The 18,221-nt window shown below is 39.1% G+C and overlaps 1 protein-coding gene across 3 annotated transcripts in view; it reads left to right on the forward strand.

Moving 5' to 3' along the window:
• NUP153 (nucleoporin 153) overlaps window positions 1-18,221 on the forward strand; it is a 93,216-nt gene that overhangs the window by 20,646 nt on the left and 54,349 nt on the right. For all 3 annotated transcript variants that reach the window (XR_012434219.1, XM_005553949.4, XM_015449872.3), the window contains exons 3-5: window positions 13,952-14,200; window positions 14,355-14,494; window positions 14,757-14,885. Coding sequence is in view for 2 of the 3 variants with exons in the window: in XM_005553949.4 (XP_005554006.3) it covers window positions 13,952-14,200; window positions 14,355-14,494; window positions 14,757-14,885 (518 nt within the window). In the remaining variant the exon portion in view is untranslated. The remainder of the gene's footprint in view (window positions 1-13,951; window positions 14,201-14,354; window positions 14,495-14,756; window positions 14,886-18,221) is intronic.

Raw genomic sequence — 18,221 nt, forward strand, 5'->3', positions numbered from 1 at the left:
CTCAAGTGATCCTCCCACCTCAGCCCCCCAAGTAGCTGGGACTACGGGTGTGGACCACCAGGCCTGGCTAATTTTTTTTTTTTTTTTTTTTTTTTTTTAGTAGAGATGGGGTTTCGCCATTTTGCCCAGACTGGACTCCTGAGCAGAAGCGATCTGCCTGCCTTGGCCTCCCAAAGTGCTTAGGATTACAGGTGTGAGCCACCGTGCCTGGCCTACTTCAAAAACTTGATAGCATTTTTCTGCCTCATGCTTGTCTTAGATCTGAATTCTGCTATCTTAAACCTTGTAAGTCCCAGTCAGTTCTTGTTTTTTTTGTTTGTTTGTTTTTGTTTTGTTTTTTGAGGTGGAGTCTTGCTCTGTTGTCTAGGCTGGAGTGCAGTGGCGTGATCTCAGCTCACTGCAACCTCTGCCTCCCGGATTCAAGCATTTCTCCTGCTCAGCCTCCTGAGTAGCCAGGATTACAGGCACCTGCCACCACGCCCGGCTAATTTTTTGTACTTCTTGGTAGAGACAAGATTTCACCATGTTGGCCAGACATTTCTTACAGTCTGCCTTGACCTGTGTCTACTTATTAATACCGGTAGTCACATAAGAGTGACTTATGTGACTCATACATCTTATTAAACTCCCCAATAAGATGAATATAGATCTTACTAGATATTACAGAGAAATTGCAGTTCATATTTACTCTGTGAAGCATTACACTTAAATTTGACAGTGCATTCTCAAAACACTCAGTTATGTGTTGCTTAACTATGGGGATACATTCTGAGAAATACATTGTTAGGCAGTTTTGTCACTGCAAATATCATAGTGTATACTCACACTGACTAAGCCTACTCTTACCTAGGCTGTAGCCTATTCCTAGGTTACAAACCTGCACAGCCTGTTACTGTGTTGAATACTGTAGGCAATTATAATAGTGAATATTTGTGTATCTAAACATGTATAAGCATAGAAAAGGTACATATGATATAAAAGATAAAAAATGGTATGCTTGTTTAGGGTACTTAATCCTAAATGAAGCTTACAGGACTGGAAGCTGCTCTGGGTGAGTCAGTGAGTGAGTATCAGTGAATCTGAAGGCCTAAAAACATTATTGTACAGTACTGTAAACTTTATATAAACACTGTTCACTTAGGTTATAATTTACTAAAAGATTTTTCTTCAACAATAAACCTTCGCCTACTGTAACTTATTTATAAATTTTTGAAATGTAAAAAACTTTTTTACTCTTGTTAAAACAGTTAGCTTAAAACATAGATTATATAGCTGAACAAAAATATTTTTAATGTCCTTATTCTCTAAGCTTTTTTCTATAGTACTGTTTTTTTCCTTAACTTTTAAAACTTTTGTTTACAATTAAGACATGCACACATTAACTTAGCCCTACGTAAAGTCAGTATCATCAATATCATGGCCTTCTGCCCTGACATCTTGTCCCAGTGGATACTCTTCAGAGGCAGTAACATGCATGGAGCTGTCATCTCCTATGATAACAATGCCTTCTTCTGGAATACTTCCAGAAGGACTTACCTGAGGCTGTTTACAGTTGACTTTTGTTTTTTTTAAAGACAAGGTCTCGATCTGTTACCCAGGAGTACAGTGGCGCAATCATGGCTCACTGCAACCTCAACCTTCCAGGCTCAAGCGATCCTCCCACCTCAGCCTCCCAAGTAGTTGGGACTATAAGCATGTGCCACCACACCCAGCTAATTAAAAAATTTTTTTTTGTAGAGACGAGGTCTAACTGTGTTGCTTAGGCTGGGCTTGAACTGGCCTCAAATGAGCCGCCTGCATTGGCCTCTCAAAGTACTGGGATTACAGGTGTGAGCCACCACCTGGGACCCAGTTTTTTTTTTTTTTTTTTAAATGTAAGTGGAAGGATAGTATACTCTAGTGATAAAAGGTATAGTAAATACATAAAACAGTTACATAGTCATTTATTATCATTACCAAGTATAGTATTATATAGAGTACATAAATGTATGTGCTCTAGTTTTATTTGACTGGCAACACTGGATTTATTTACTGCACAGCCTGTTACTGTGCTGAATACTGTAGGCAATTATAATAGTGAATATTTGTGTATCTAAACATGTATAAGCATAGAAAAAGTACATATGATATAAAAGATATCGGCATGCCTGCAGACTCCTGAGTAATATATTGCACTAAGGCCTTAGGATGACTATGATGTTACTAGGTGATACAGATTTTTCAGCTTCTTCATAATCTTATGGGACCACTGTTGCATATGTGTTCTGTAGTTGATTGTTTTTTATTTATTTCTTTTTTGAGACGGAGTCTTGCTCTGTTGCCCAGACTGGAGTGCAGTGGTGTGATCTTGGCTCACTGCAAGCTCCGCCTCCCGGGTTCATGCCATTCTCCTGCCTTAGCCTCCCGAGTAGCTGGGACTACAGGCGCCCATCACCATGCCCGGCTAATGTTTTTGTATTTTTAGTAAAGACGGGGTTTCAGCGTGTTAGCCAGGATGGTCTCTATCTGCTGACCTCGTGATCCGCCCGCCTCAGCCTCCCAAAGTGCTGGGATTACAGGCGTGAGCCACTGCGCCAGGCTAGTTGACTGTTCTTATGTGGTGCGTGACTATATATCTGCTGTTGAAGTAATGTCAGACTCTGGAAAGCTAACATGGCAGTCCTAAATAAATTTAGTTGTTTACTAAATATTAATTTTATAAATACATATTTTATTGCACTTTGCACATACTGCATTTTTTACAAATTGAGTTTGTGGCAATCCCATGTCAAGAAAGTTGAACAGTGCCATTTTTCCACCAGCACACGCTCTCCTTGTGTCTGTTACATTTTGGTAATTCTTACAGTATTTCAAACTTTTAAATTCTGTATCTATCATGGTAATCAGTGTTCTTTGGTATTACTATTGTAATTGTTCTGGGGTGCCACGAGCCACAACCATATAAGATGATGAACTTAATCAGTAAATGTTGTGTGTGTTCCGGCTGCTCCACCGACTGGCTATTCCCCTTTTCTCTCCCTCTTTCTGGGCCTCCCTATTCTCTGACAATATTGAAATTAGGCTAATTAATAACCTTACAATGGCCTCTGAGTGTTCCAGTGAAAATTAGAGTTCCCCGTCTTTTATCCAAAAGCTGTAAGTACTTAAGTTTAGTGAGGGAAGGCATGTGGACAGCTGAGACAGGCCTGAAGCTAGGCCTCTTGTACCAGTTAGCCAACTTGTGAATGCAAAGGAAAAGTTATTGATGGAAATTAAAAGTGCTGCTCTAGTTAACACACAAAGGATAATAGGAATGCAGAGCAACCAGTTGCTGATGTGTAGAAAGTTTGAGTGGTTTGGATAGACGATCAAACTAGCTACAACATTCCCTTAAGCCAAAGCGTAATCCAGAGCAAGCCCTAACTCCCTTGAATTCTGTGAAGGCTGAGAGAGATGAGAAACCTGCAGGAGAAAAGTTGGGAGCCAGCGGAGATTTATTCATGAGGTTTAAGGAAAGAATCTGTCTCTATAACATAAAAGGGCAAGATGAAGCAACAAGTGCTGATGTAGGAGCTGCAATAAGTTATCCAGAAGATTTAGCTAAAAACACTGACTAAGGTGGTGTATTAGTCCATTTTGCATTCTACAAAGGAATACCCGAGACTGGGTAATTTATAAAGAAGAGAAGCTTATTTGGCTCATGGTTCTGCAAGCTGTGTGGGCATGGCACCAGCATCTGCTTGGCTTTTAGTGTGGTCTCAGGAGGTTTTTACTCATGGCAGAAGGCAGAGTGGGAGCAGGCATATCAGTCACATGGAGAGAGAAGGGAGCAAGAGCAGAGAGATCCTAGACTCTTTTTAAGAACCAAATATCACTTGAGGCCATTACCCTGGGGAGGATACCAAGCCATTCATGAGGAATCTGCCCCCATGACCCGAAGACTTCCCATTCGACCCCACTCCCAACATTGGGGATCATATTTCAACATAGGATTTGGAGGGGACAGACATCTAAACTGTATCAGATGACTACGCAGCACAACACATTTTCAGATGAAACGTGGTCTCCTGTTGGAAGAAGATACCATCTAGGATTTTGATAGCCGGAGAAGAGATGTCAATACCTGGCTTCAAAGGATAGGCTAATCTCTTATTAGGGGTTAATGCAACTGGTGATTGTAAGTTGAAGCCAGTACTTATTTACCATTTCAAAGATCCTAGGGCTCTTAAGAATTATGCTAAATCTACTCTGCCTGTGCTGTGTAATTGGAACAACAAAACCTGGATGATGGCACATTTATTTACAGCACGGTTTACTGAACATTTTAAGCCCGTGTTGTTGAGACCTCTTGCTTGGGGACAAAAAGATGCTTTTCGAAATAGCACTGCTCATTGATAGTGCATCTGGTCACCCAAGAGCTGTAATGAGATGTGCATCGAGATTAATGTTCTCATGCTTGATTATTAATACAATGTCCATTCTGCAGCCCACGGATCAAGGAGGCATTTTGACTTTCCAGTCTCATTATTTAAGAAATAACCTTTCATATGGCTATAGCTGTCGTAGTCATTCCTCAGATAGATCTGGGTAAATTGAAAACCTTCTGGAAAAGATTCACCATTCTGGATGACATTAAGAACATTCGTTGAGTTTCGAGTCAAGGCTAACTGGGGGGAGAAAAATCATTTGTGATTTACGGGAGGAGGTTCAAATATTAACATGAATAGGAGTTTAGAGAAAGTTGATTCCAGTCCCCATGGATAACTTTGAGGGGTTCAGGACTTCAGTGGAGGAAGGAACTACAAATGTTACAAATGTGGTAGAAATAGAGAACTAGAATTAGAAGTGGAGTATGAAGATGTGACTGAATTACTGCAGCATCTTACACTCGAATGGATGAGGAGTTGCTTCTTATGGATGAGCAAAGAAAGTGCTTTCTTTTTTTTTTGAGACAGTCTTGCTCTGTTGCCCACTCTGGAGTGCAGTGGTGCAATCTCAGCCCACTGCAACTTCCGCCTCCTGGGATCAAGCAATTCTCCTGCCTCGGCCTCCCGAGTAGCTGGGACTAAGGCATATTTTTTGTATTTTTTGTATTTTTACAAAAAATTACGCCCAGCTAATTTTTTGTATTTTTAGTAGAAATGGGGTTTCACCGTGTTGGCAAGGATGATCTCTAGCTCCTGATCTTGTGATCCGCCCCGCTCGGCCTCGGGAAGTGCTGGGATCGTAGGTGTGAGCCACCACGCCTGGTGAAAGTGATTTCTTGAGATGGAATCTACTCTTGGTAAAGATACTGTGCACATTTTTAAGATTACAGAATAATATAGAATATTACATAAACTTAGTTGATACAGCAGCAGCAAAATTTGAGAGGACTGACTCCCATTTTGAAAATTCTGCGGTTAGAATGCTATCAAAAACGTTGCATGCCACAGAGAAATCTTTTAAAGGAATAGTCAATCGATGAGGCAAATTTCATTGTTGTCTTATTTTAAGAAATTGCCACCACCACCCCAGCCTTCAGTACTCATCACCCTGATCAGTCAGTAGCCATCAACATTGAGGCAAAGACCTGTTAACACCACCTAAAAGATTATGACTTTCTGAAGGCTCAGCAGATTGTTATTTGTTAGCAATTTTTTTTTTAAGTAGGTACATTGTTTTTATTGTCATAATGCTATTGCATACTTAATAGGCTATAGTGTAGTGTAAACATAACTTTTGTATGCCCTGGGAAACAAAAAACGGTGTGACTCACTTTACATTCTCCTCCTCAACCTCCCAGGTAGCTGGGACTACAAGAGTGTGCTGCCATGCCTAGCTATGTTTTAAAAATTTTTAGTAGGGGTGAGGCCTCATTATGTTGCCCAGGCTGGTCTTGAACTCCTGGCCTCAAGTGATCCTCCTGCCTCAGCCTCCTAAAAGCACTGGGATTATAGGCATGAGCCACCACACCTGGCCTGTGTTGGATTTCTTTTTCCTCTTTGGTGTCTGTATATACTAGATTTAGTTGATGTCCTGCCAAGAGTTGGAAAATTATCCTGTCACTTTTCTCTTATAGGAGAAACTGATGCAGGGATGAGAGAATGGGATAAGTAAAAAGCATTTTCGTAGTATATACTACAGTAATATTGGAATACTTGATACCCCAGGAAACGTTTCAGCCTATGTGTATGTAAATCCTGATTGCAGATAAATTGAAGTATTTATTATGTGTAAATGCTGATTGGATTGGTTTAGATACCTCTGCCAGTGGATTTCTAAGCCCCAGACAGTATCTCTGGTATTTTGTTTTGTTTTGTTTTGAGACAGATTCTTGCTCTGTCGCCCAGGCTGGAGGGCAGTGGCATGATCTCGGCTCACTACAACCTCTGCCTCCCAGGTTCACGCCATTCTCCTGCCTCAGCCTCCCAAGTAGCTGGGACTACAGGCACCCGCCACCATGCCTGGCTAATTTTTTGTATTTTTAGTAGAGATGGGGTTTCACCGTGTTAGCCAGAATGGTCTCTATCTCCTGACCTCGTGATCTGCCTGCCTCAGCCTCCCAAAGTGCTAGCATTACACGCGTGAGCCATCACACCCGGCCCAGTATCTCTGTTAACCTGAGTCCTCCTGATAATAAATTATTATATATAAAATAAATTTAGATATTCTATCAGATTTTTAAAATAGGATTTTTAATGAATAATTATTTTAAAAAATTCATTGTCTTTTTAGCTGCGATGGAAACATTTGTTTTTGAATCGCGGTAAAATATATATAACATAATTTATGTTATTTTGCAGTGCACTGTTCAGTGACTTTAAGTATATTCTCATTATTGCGCAACCATTACCACCTTTCATCTCAGAATTTTTCATCTTACAAAACTGAAAGTCTATACCCATTGAACGATACCACCTCATATCCTCTCTCCCCTCAGGCCCTGCCAAGTCACAGTTCTACAGTACTATCTCTGTTAAGTACCTCATGTTAATTAATGTTTATCTCATGTACCTCATGTTAATTAATCATACAGCATTTGTCTTTGTTATTGGCTTTATTTCACTTAGCATAATGCCTTCAAGGTTCTACATGTTGTAGCATGTATCACAATTTCCTTTTTAAGGCAGAATAATATATTGAATGTATATATCACATTTTGCTTATCCATTTGTCTGTTGATGGAGATTTGAGTTGCATGTACCTGTTGGCTCTTGTGAATGATGCTGCTGTGAACATGAGCGCACAAATCTCTTTGAGACCTTGCTTTCAGTTCCTTTGGGTATATACCCAGAGTGGAATTGCTAGATCATAAGGAAATTCTGTCCTTAATTTTTTGAGAAATTACTATTTCCATAGTGGCTGCACTGTTTTATATTCCCACTGATAGTGTACAGTTTCTTCACATCCTTACTAACATTTATTTTCCCCTTTCTTGTTAATAGCTGTCCTGATGGGTATGAAATGTTATCTCACTGTGGTTTTAATTTGCATTTCTCTGATGGTTAGTGATGTTGAACATCTTTTCATATACTCTTTGGCCATCTGTCTGTAATCTTAGAGAAATGCCTATTTCGGTTCTTTGCCCACTTTTTAATCAACTTCTTTTTTGGGGAGTGGTTGTAGGAATTCTTTTTTATATTTTGCTTGGATTTACCTTTTTTAAAAAAAGGTTTATTTTTAATTATTACATAATACATAATATTTGTACACATATATGGGGTACATGTAATATTTTGATATAAACATACAATGTGTTGATCAAATCAGGGTAATTGGGATGTCCATTACCACTAGAATTTATTATTTCTTTGTGTTAGCACGTTCTAATTCCACTCTTTTAGCTATTTTGAAATAAGACGATGAATTGTTGTTATATTTGCTGTATTGTATGCTACCAAACACTAGATCTTACTCCTTCTAACTGTATTTTTGTGTCCTCTGTTTATCTCCCGTTCACCACCACCCTTTCTATCTTCTGGTAACCATCATTCTATTCTCTGTCTCCATGAGTTCCCTACTGGTAATTGTCATTCCATTCTCTGTCTCCATGGAACAGTTCCCCCCCCCCTTTTTTTTTTTTTAAGCTGTCACATTTGAGAACATGTGATAGTTGTCTTTTTGTGCCTGGCTTATTTCACTTAATGTGATGTTCTACAGTTCCATCTATAATGTTGCAAATGGCAAGATTTAATTCTTTTTTTTTAAATGGCTGAATAATACTCCATTGTGTATATGTAGCACAGTTTCTTTGTCCATTCATTTGTGGATGGATACTTAGGTCAATTCCATATCTTGGCTATTGTGAATAGTGCTGCAATAAACATGTGAGTGCAGATTATCTCTTTGATGTACTAATTTCCTTTATCTTGGATATATACCCAGCAGTGGGATTGCTGGATCATATTGTGGTTCTACTTTTAGTTTTTGTGAGAAACCTCAATGATGTTCTCCATAATGACTGTACTAATTGACATTCCCACCAACAACAGTGTACAAGGATTCTCCTTTCTCTACATCCTCACCAGCATCCATTATTGCCTTTTTGATAAAAGCCATTTTCACTGGGGATTGGAGTTCTTTCTGTGTTCTGGATATTAATCCCTTATCACATATATAATTTGTGGATATTTTCTCCCATCCTGTAGGTTGGCCTTTTACTCTGTTGATTACATCCTTTGATGCATAAAAGTTTTTACATTTGATGTAGTCCTATTTGTTTGTTTTTGCTTCTGTGGCCTGTGCTTTTAGTGTCATATTTAATAAATCATTGTCAAATCTCATGTCCTGAAATTCTGTTTTCTTCTAAAAGTTTTTTAGTTTTGGGTGTTATACTTTGGTCTTTAATCCATTTAGAGTTAATTTTCGTATATGGTTCAAGATAAGGGTTCATTCTTTTCCATGTGGATATCCAGTTTTTCAAACCATTTAATAAAGAGACCATCTTTTTCCCATTGAGTGGTCTTGAAATCCTTGTTGAAGATCGTTTGATCAAATATGGTAGTTTGTTTCTGGGCCCTGTGTTCACTTGCATGGTCTATGTTGTTTGTCTTTATTCTAGTATTACAGACCACAGGCTCTTTGGTTTCCCATGTAATGGAAATTAACACGGAGCCAAGCAGATTTCCCAGACAGGACTTTTATTTCAGGGCTTCTGCTTGAGCACAAGGGAAACAATGGAGGTGAGGCTCAAGGATCCTCTTCCTGGCTTCCTGGAAAAAGCCAGTAGGACTTTTTTTTATTAGACAAAGCACAGGAATTGACATGGAGTAAGGTATGCAGGCTGGGCTGGGCAAAGCACTACAGGGTAGGGTATGCAAGGCAGCATATCTGGTTGCGGTGATTATCTCCAGTAGGGGTCTGGCTGGTGGCAACAATGCTGTAAATCAATTATTTCGCATTCCTTCCTGAGGTGGACTCTGCAACCTTGATTTGGTTTTGGATCTCCTAAGACCAATTCCTGGAATTCTTTAAAAGGTATGGTTACACATTATGAGAGCACCGCAGAATGGCTGTTTTCTTTGTGTATGACTAAACCCTCAGGGTTAGCATGTGTAATATCAGTGAGGTAATGTTACGGGTTTTGTGAGGAGGAGAAAAAAAAAATAAGTGAAGGAGAAACTACATCACACCTCCTGTTCTCTCTCACCAGTGCCACATTGTTTTCATTACTGTACTTCTGTAATAAGTTTTAAAATCAGAAAGCATGAGACCTCCAACTTTGTTGTTTTTAAAGATTATTTTGGCATTTTGAGGTTCCTTGAGATTCCATATGAATTTTAGGATAGGTTTTCTATTTCTGCAAAAAACGTCTTTGGGATTTAGAGATTGTATTGAATCTGTAGATAGATTGCTTTGAATAGTATTGACATCCCAACAATATTTAGTCTTGTAGTCCACGTACGCGGGATATTTTTCCGTTTATTTATGTTTTTTTCCTTTTAGTACTATTTTGTAGTTTCCATGTGCACATCTTTTACCTTCGTTCATTCCTAAATATTTTATTCTTTTTGGTGCTATTATAAATGAAATTGTTTTCTTAATTTACTTTTCAGATTGTTCATTATTAGTGCATAGAAACAAATTTTTTTGTGTGTTGATTTTTGTATCCTGGTACTTGGCTAAATTTGCTCTAACAGCTTTTGACTGAATCTTCACTGTTATTTACATGTAAGATTATGTCAACTGCAAACATGATTTTTTACTTTTTCTTTTCCAATTTAGATGTGTTTTATTTATTTCTCTTATTGCTCTGACTATAATTTACAATATTATGTTGAATAGAAGTGGGGAAATTGAGAAGCTTTGCCTTCTGGTCTTAGAGAAAAATCTTTCAGTCTTTTATCATTGAGTATGATGTTAGTGTGGTTTTGCATATATGGCTTTTATTATGTTGTAGTTTCCTTCTAGTCTTAGTTTGTTGAGTGTTTTTATCTGCAGCTTGCTTTTGTTTTGTTTTTTTTTTGTTACAGTACTTTGGAACTAAATAATCTAGAATTGTTTTATTGTTTAAGGATTTTTTTTTTTTTTTTTTTTTTTTTTTTTGAGACGGAGTCTCGCTCTGTCGCCCAGGCTGGAGTGCAGTGGCCGGATCTCAGCTCACTGCAAGCTCCGCCTCCCGGGTTCACGCCATTCTCCGGCCTCAGCCTCCGGAGTAGCTGGGACTACAGGCGCCCGCCACCTCGCCCGGCTAGTTTTTTGTATTTCTTAATAGAGACGGGGTTTCACCGTGTTAGCCAGGATGGTTTCGATCTCCTGACCTCGTGATCCGCCCGTCTCGGCCTCCCAAAGTGCTGGGATTACAGGCTTGAGCCACCGCGCCCGGCCTGTTTAAGGATTTTTGAGATAGTCTTGCTTTATTGGTCAGGCTGGAGTGCAGTGGTGCCATCAGAGCTCACTGCAGCTTTGAACTCCTGGGCTCAAGTGATCCTCCCACCTCAGCCTCCTGAGTAGCTGGGACTACAGGTGTGTGCAACCACACCCAGCTGACTTTTTAAATTTTTAGTAGAGATGAAGTCTCAGTTTGTTGCCCAGGCTGGTCTCGAACTCCTGGGCTCAAGTGATACTCCTGCCTTGGCCTCCTAAAGTGTTGGGACTACAGGCGTGAGCCACTGTGTCCAGCCAAGACAATTTTTTAGGAAGATAGCACACAGAAGAACACTGCAGAATGGCAAATACAGTCTAGCAGCACATCACAAAATACTTACTGAGGAGAGCATTAATCAATGAATGCAAGTAGTCATTCAGGATTTAATATAGTTTACCATGTTACTAGGTAAAATGATCCTATTTTTGCTTTTTAGTAAATAGACATTTGCTAAAATTTAAAATTCACTCTTTGTTTCTATTTGGAGTTTAGAAACTGTTACTTCCTTAGCATGTCAGTTTTTCAAACCAAAGACCAGAATCTTTTTTTTTTTTGAGACAGAGGGCTCTGTCAACCAGGCTGAAATGCAGTGGCACGATCTCAGCTCACTGCAACTTCTGCCTCCCAGGTTCAAGCGATTCTCATGCTTCAGCCTCGCAAGTAGCTGGAATTACAGGCACGTGCCACCATGCCCGGGTAATTTTTGTATTTTTAGTAGAGATGGGATTTTGCCGTGTTGGCCAGTCTGGTCTTGAACTCCTGACCTCAAGTCGTCTGCCTGCCTCGGCCTCCCAAAGTACTGGGATTACAGATGTGAGCCACTGTACCCAGCCCAGAATCATATTTAATGGTGAAACATTAGAGGCAATCTCATTAAAGTTGGGAATAAGGTAGAAGTCCATCATCACCACTTCTAGATATTAAGAATGTAATTAGTTATGGGGATGTGGTAATATGTTAGAATAAGGAAACTGTAGCAATTGACACACGGTTAATATTGAAAATACCTGACCACTCTCTTATTTAAGCAGTAGCCAATTAGAAAACATGAAAGAAGAAAGGATCCCATTTGCAGTATCAAACAATTGGGAGGTGGAGGTTGCAGTGAGCTGAGATTGCCACTGCACTCTAGCCTGGGTGACAAAGTGAGACTGTCTCAAAAAAATAAAAATCATACACTTTAACAAGAAGTGTGTGACACTCTAGAAGAAGAAATTCTCTTTAAGTTCCACTGAGGGTCATAAAGCAGATCTGAACCAAAGGAAAGGTGGGTAGGAAAGCAGTGTTGGGAATGATATCAGTTCTTTTTAAAAACCTTAAATTCAGTGTGATCCTAGTCAAAATAATTTTAAGGGCTCTTTTAGGAACTTTGAACATATTCCAGATAGCTGCTTTAAAGTCTTGTTATGCTAAATATTTTAAGGTCTTTGTCTGCTACCTTTGGTTAAAGTTTCTAACACCTACTCTCCCCTATCCTCCTACCCTGTGCATTGATCACAGTTTTCTTTTTTCTATACATTGAGTTTTGACTATATTGGCATTTTGAATGATAATGTGTAGAGACTCTTGGTTCTGTCATCTTCCTCTGAAGAGTGTTGGTTCTTGTTTTTAGCAGGCAGTTTAGTTAATGATAATTTTGAACTTTCGTAGTTGTAGTTTTGTGCTGTGTTAATGTATATTTGTGGGAAGTCCAGGGTGTTTCCTAAGCCTCCCAATGTGGTGGGCCTTAGCCTCCAAGCTCTGTCTCCCCTGTGGCTTTTTAGGAGAGATCTATAGTAGATCTTACTTCAGTTATATACTTACTCCTTATTTTTAAGGGGGAACCTTTTGGTATATCAGCTGAATGCCATTGTTAATGAGATCTCTAAATTCTGATGGCCCTAAAACTTGAGAGTCTTCAGCATTGTTTTTTCCCCTAGCACGGTACACTGTCTGGTGTCTCTGTTTTCTCAACTCCATAGCAGCTGCTGCGTAAGGCTTAGGTGGTCTTGCTATGAGTATGTACAGCCTGTCCGCTCACTGGACACTCCCATGTGGATTTCTGGGAGACCCTCTCTGCACAGTTCCCTACTCTCCAGTGCCCTGGATTCTGATTTCTTCCTGCTCTGTGTTACTTGACTTTGGGTGTCTGTTCAAGGTCTGAAAATGTTCTTAGACAGAGAGCTGGGTAATCGTAGGGCTCACCTTGTGAGTTTTTGTGCTGTTTTCCACTGTCTGAAAGCAGTAGCCTCATATTTTTTCTCCAGTCTTATAGTTGTTTACAGTAGAAGGGCTGATCTGGTCCCAGTTATTCCATCCTAACTGGAGGCCTCTTTTTGGGGAACTTTAGAAACAATTCTAAAGTTTTTGAAAATGTCCCTGAAAACAAATAAATTCTGAAAAAGAATTTATTTTAGTAATTTCATATTTTAATAAAGGGAAGGTGGGGTGGAGTAACTTCAACAGGCATTAAATTTATTCTAAAGCATAATATTTAAAACATTTGGTACTCGTACGGAAGTATAAAGATACATCATTAGAGGAAGGGAGGAATAAAGACTCTTGGAAGTTAGTATGGTTTAGTATGTGGTAACAGTGGCTTCTCAATCATTGAGGAAAGGATGGCTTATTTAAGAGATTACCTTAGGTTATAAACAGGCTAACCATTTGGAAAACAGTGAAGCTGAATCCTTTATTTACTCCTGCATCATAACTAATTTCAGATGGGAGTCAAGATTAGACATACTGAAATAAAAGCGACAGTATCAAAATATGGGTAAAACTTATTTTTTATGGTCTCAGAATGATAGGACTATAAATAAGGCACAAGTTATTTTCTGTATTACAAAATACACCATCAAAAAAGTGAATGGGTTTAATCAACTGGCAAAAAATAGTTGTATTTCAACTGTTGTATCATATCACATCACTCTTACTGGTTTAAAAAAATTAGCTCTCATTTAAATTAATTTTAGTTGAAACTTTGTTTTGGCTAGGAGTATGTTATATTGGGCTTATGGGAGGCCTCAGTGATTTGAATTGAAGCTATTATATACTATAATGTGTTTTCTTAAAGTAAAAACCATTTGTGGTGGTGTATTGCTCTAAGTTGTATATTCATAATATTAATGCTTTTCTTTTAAGAACCTTCAACAACTAGTACTGCTTCAAATTATCCAGATGTGTTAACAAGGCCTTCTCTTCATCGGAGCCATCTGAATTTCTCCATGTTGGAATCCCCTGCATTACACTGTCAGCCATCTACATCCTCGGCATTCCCAATTGGCAGTTCGGGATTTTCCCTTGTAAAGGAAATTAAAGATTCTACCTCTCAGCATGATGATGATAACATCTCAACTACCAGTGGTTTTTCTTCAAGAGCTTCTGATAAAGGTATTCTTGACATGTGGTAGTACATAATTTGGGTAGTAAAATTAAATTTTATGGGATTTTTTTTTTTTCCTGACTTGGATATAATTTTCGTATTTACAAAAATCTAGGATCTTGTATTGGTGTTATTACTATGGATTATGTAATTTTGTTTCAGATATAACTGTTTCAAAGAACACTTCATTGCCACCTCTGTGGTCCCCAGAAGCTGAACGTTCTCACTCACTCTCGCAGCACACTGCCACCAGCTCAAAAAAACCAGCATTCAACTTGTCTGCCTTTGGAACACTTTCCCCTGTGAGTACTAACTGGGTTGGATTTAATCACATTAGTCTTGAGTGTTTATTGCATATATATATATATATATATATATATATATATATATATATATATATATATATATATATATTTTTTTTTTTTTTTTTTTTTTTTTTTTTTTTGGAGACAAGAGTCTTTCTCTGTTGCCCAGGCTTCAGTGCAGTGGCACCATCTTAGCTCCCTGCAACCTCCACCTCCTGGGTTCATATGACTTATAATTTATCATTGTGTTTCTGTGCAGTCACTTGGGAGTTCTTCAGTCCTTAAAACCAGTCAGCTTGGAGACTCTCCTTTTTATCCTGGAAAAACAACATACGGTGGGGCAGCGGCTGCTGTAAGACAGTCTAAACTACGAAATACACCTTATCAGGTAGGTTCCAATAGAAGGGTTGATGACCTTTTTTTTTTTTTTTCCACTTTAACTGGATAATAAATTACTTTGTGCTCAAAAAAATAGTTTTGATTTATTTTTTATTTTTCTTTTATTTATTTATTTTTGAGATAGTCTTGGCTCTGTCGCCCAGGCTGGAGTACGGTGGCACGATCTCGGCCCATACTGCAACCTCTGCCTCTTGGTTTCAAGAGATGCTCCTGCCTCAGCCTCCCAAGTAGCTGGGAGTACAGGCACACGCCACCACGCCCAGCTAATTTTTCGTATTTTTAGTAGAGACAGGTTTCACTATGTTGGCCAGGATCATCTCGATCTCTTGACCTTGTGATCCCCCATCCTTGGCCTTTCAAAATGTTAGGATTACAGGCGTGAACCACTGCGCCTGGCCAGTAGTTTTGATTTAATATTATTCTTTGGGAAAATAACAGCTATAGGTTATATTTTTTTCATTTAGCATATGTAGACATTATTTAGACCTATGTGAATGTTTTATGTATTAGATATGTGTGTGTATCTCAAGAAATGTGATTTTTTTAAAATGAGGTATAAATTACACATATTAAAATTTACCATTGTTTTATAGTATTTGAGTTTTAACAAAACACATTATTATGTATATAACCACTTCTGCAATCAAATATTGATCAGACATTTTCATCACCCCAGAACATTACCTTATGTATCTCTTGAGTCAATCCTTCCTCCTCCTACCACCCTCTGGCAACCACTGATCTGTTTTCTTTCTCTGTAGTTTTGGCTTCTCCAGAATGTCATATACATTTAGTCATATGTAGCCTTTTGATTCTGGCTTATTCTGCTAAGCATAATGCATTTGAGATTCATCTGTTTTTGCATCTTTTAATAGTTCCTTTTTATTGCTGAGTAGTATGGTTAATACAGTTGGTTTATTATTCACTAGTGAAAAGACACTGAGTTGTTTCCAGTTTCTGACAATTATGAATGAAGCTGCTATGAATGTTTTTTGTGAGCATTCATTTTCATCTCTAGGGTAAATACAAATACCTAGGAGTTGAATTGATGGGTCATATGGTAAGTAAGTATTCAGTAAACTTTATAATAAACTGCCAAACCATTTTCCAGAGTGGCTGGTACCAGGTTTCGTTCTGACTAGTAATGTAAGAGTTGCTGTGCATCCTTGTCAGCACTTGGTGGTGTCAGGTTTTTTTGTTTGTTTTTGCTATTCTAGTAGGCATGTAGTGGTAACCCCAACTTGTGATTTTAATTTGTACTTCCCTAGTGACTAATGATGTTGAGTGTCTTTTCAGGTGTTTATTGGTGCTTGTTTGCTATCAGCCCATCTTTTGGTGAAATATCTTCTTTGATGAAGTCTCTGTTCAAATCTTCCACCCGTTTTAAAATTGGGTTATTTTCTTATTAATAAATTTTGAGAGAGTTCATTTTTCAGGGTACAAATACTTTGTTATATGTTTTGCAAATATTTTCTCCCATTCTGTGGTGTATAACAGATTTTTTTTTTTCCCCCTGAGCCAGAGTCTTGTGCTGTCGCCCAGGATTGAGTGCAGTGGTGCACTCTCCACCTCCTGGATTCAAGCAATTCTCTGCCTCAGCCTTCTGAGTAGCTGGGATAACAGGTGCCTGCCACCATACCTGACTGATTTTTGCGTTTTTAGTAGAGATGGAGTGTCTCACCATCTTAGCCAGGCTGGTCTCAAACTCCTGACCTCGTGATCCACCTGCCTCGGCCTCCCAAAGTGCTGGGATTACAGGCATGAGCCACCGCGCCTGGCCAGAAGTTTTACTTTTGTTGACATCTTTTGTGTGTGCGTGTGTGTGTGTGCGCGTGTGTGTGTATTGTTAATGGTTTCATGCTTTTGATGTCGTATCTGAGACATTTTTACTTAATCCCATGTCACAAAGATTTTCTCGTATGTTTTCTTCTACAAATTTTACAGTTTTAGGTTTTAATGTATGCCTATGATTGATTTTGAATAAATTTTTGTGTGTGGTATGGGGTATTGGTCAAGGTTCATTTTATTTTCTAAATTAAAAAGTTTTTTTAAAAAATTAAAGATGGGAGTCTTACTGTGTTGCTCAGGCTGATCTTGAACTCCTGGGCTCAAGCAGTCCTCCTGCTGCAGCCTCCCAAAGTGCTGAGATTATAGGTATGCCTGGCCGAGGTTTTTTTTTTTTTTTTTTAAACATATGGGTGTGCAATTGTTCTAGTGTTATTTGTTAAAAAGACTGTTCATTGAATAGCTTTTGCACCATCATTGTTTTGTGTTTTTGTTTTGAGACAGGGCCTTGCTCTGTCACACAGGCTGGAGTGCAGTGGCACGATCATGGCTCACTGCAACCAGAACCTTCTGGGCTCAAGTGATCCTCCCACTTTAGCCTCCTTATAAGTACCGCGCGCTAACCGATTGCGCCACTGGAGCCACAAATGCCCACTTTAGCCTCATGAGAGCTGGGACCACAGGCGTGCGCCACCATTCCCAGCTAATTTTTTTTTTTTTTTTTTTTTTTGGTAGCAATGGTCTCACTAAGTTGCCTAGGCTGGTGTTGTACTCCTGGGCTCAAGCGATCCTCCTGTGTTGGCCTCCCAAAGTGTTCGGATTACAAGCATGAACCACCATGCCCAGCCTGCACCTTTGTTGAAATCTGGTTCACATGGCTTTATTTCTGGACTTTTGACCTGCGCCGCCGCCGCCACCCATTGATCTGTGTGTCTTTCCTTTTGCCAACACTGCGTCTTTCCTTTTGCCAACACTGCACTGTCTTGATTGCTGTAGGCTTCCGGTAGGTCTTAAAATTAGGTGATAAGAGTAGTCCAACTTTGTTCTTTTTTCAAGCCTGTTTTGGCTGTTTTAGGTCCTTTGCTTTTCTATAAAAATCTGAAACTGGCTTGTTTCTACAGTCTGCTAGGATTTTGATTGGAATTGCTTTTTTAATTTTTGAGATGGAATCTTGCTCTGTCACCCAGGCTGAAGTGCTGTGGCATGATGTTGTTACACTGCAACCTCCACCTCCCGGGTTCAAGCAATTTTCCTGCCTCAGCCTCTCGAGTAGCTGGGACTACAGGCACACACCACCATGCCCTGCTAATTTTTGTATTTTTAGTAGAGACGAGGTTTTACCATGTTGGCCAGGCTGGTCTCGAACTCCTGACCTCTGGTATTACAGGTATGAGCCAGCATGCCCAACCATGATTGAGATTGCATTTGAGTCTAAAGACCAATTTGGTGAGAATAGGCATCTTAACAAAAATAGAGTCTTCCAAACCATGAACATGGTGTATCTTCCCATTTAGGTGGTTTATAAATTTTTTTCATCAAT

This window comes from Macaca fascicularis, chromosome 4 (assembly GCF_037993035.2).
Source record: "Macaca fascicularis isolate 582-1 chromosome 4, T2T-MFA8v1.1".
NCBI classification, from domain to species: domain Eukaryota; kingdom Metazoa; phylum Chordata; class Mammalia; order Primates; family Cercopithecidae; genus Macaca; species Macaca fascicularis.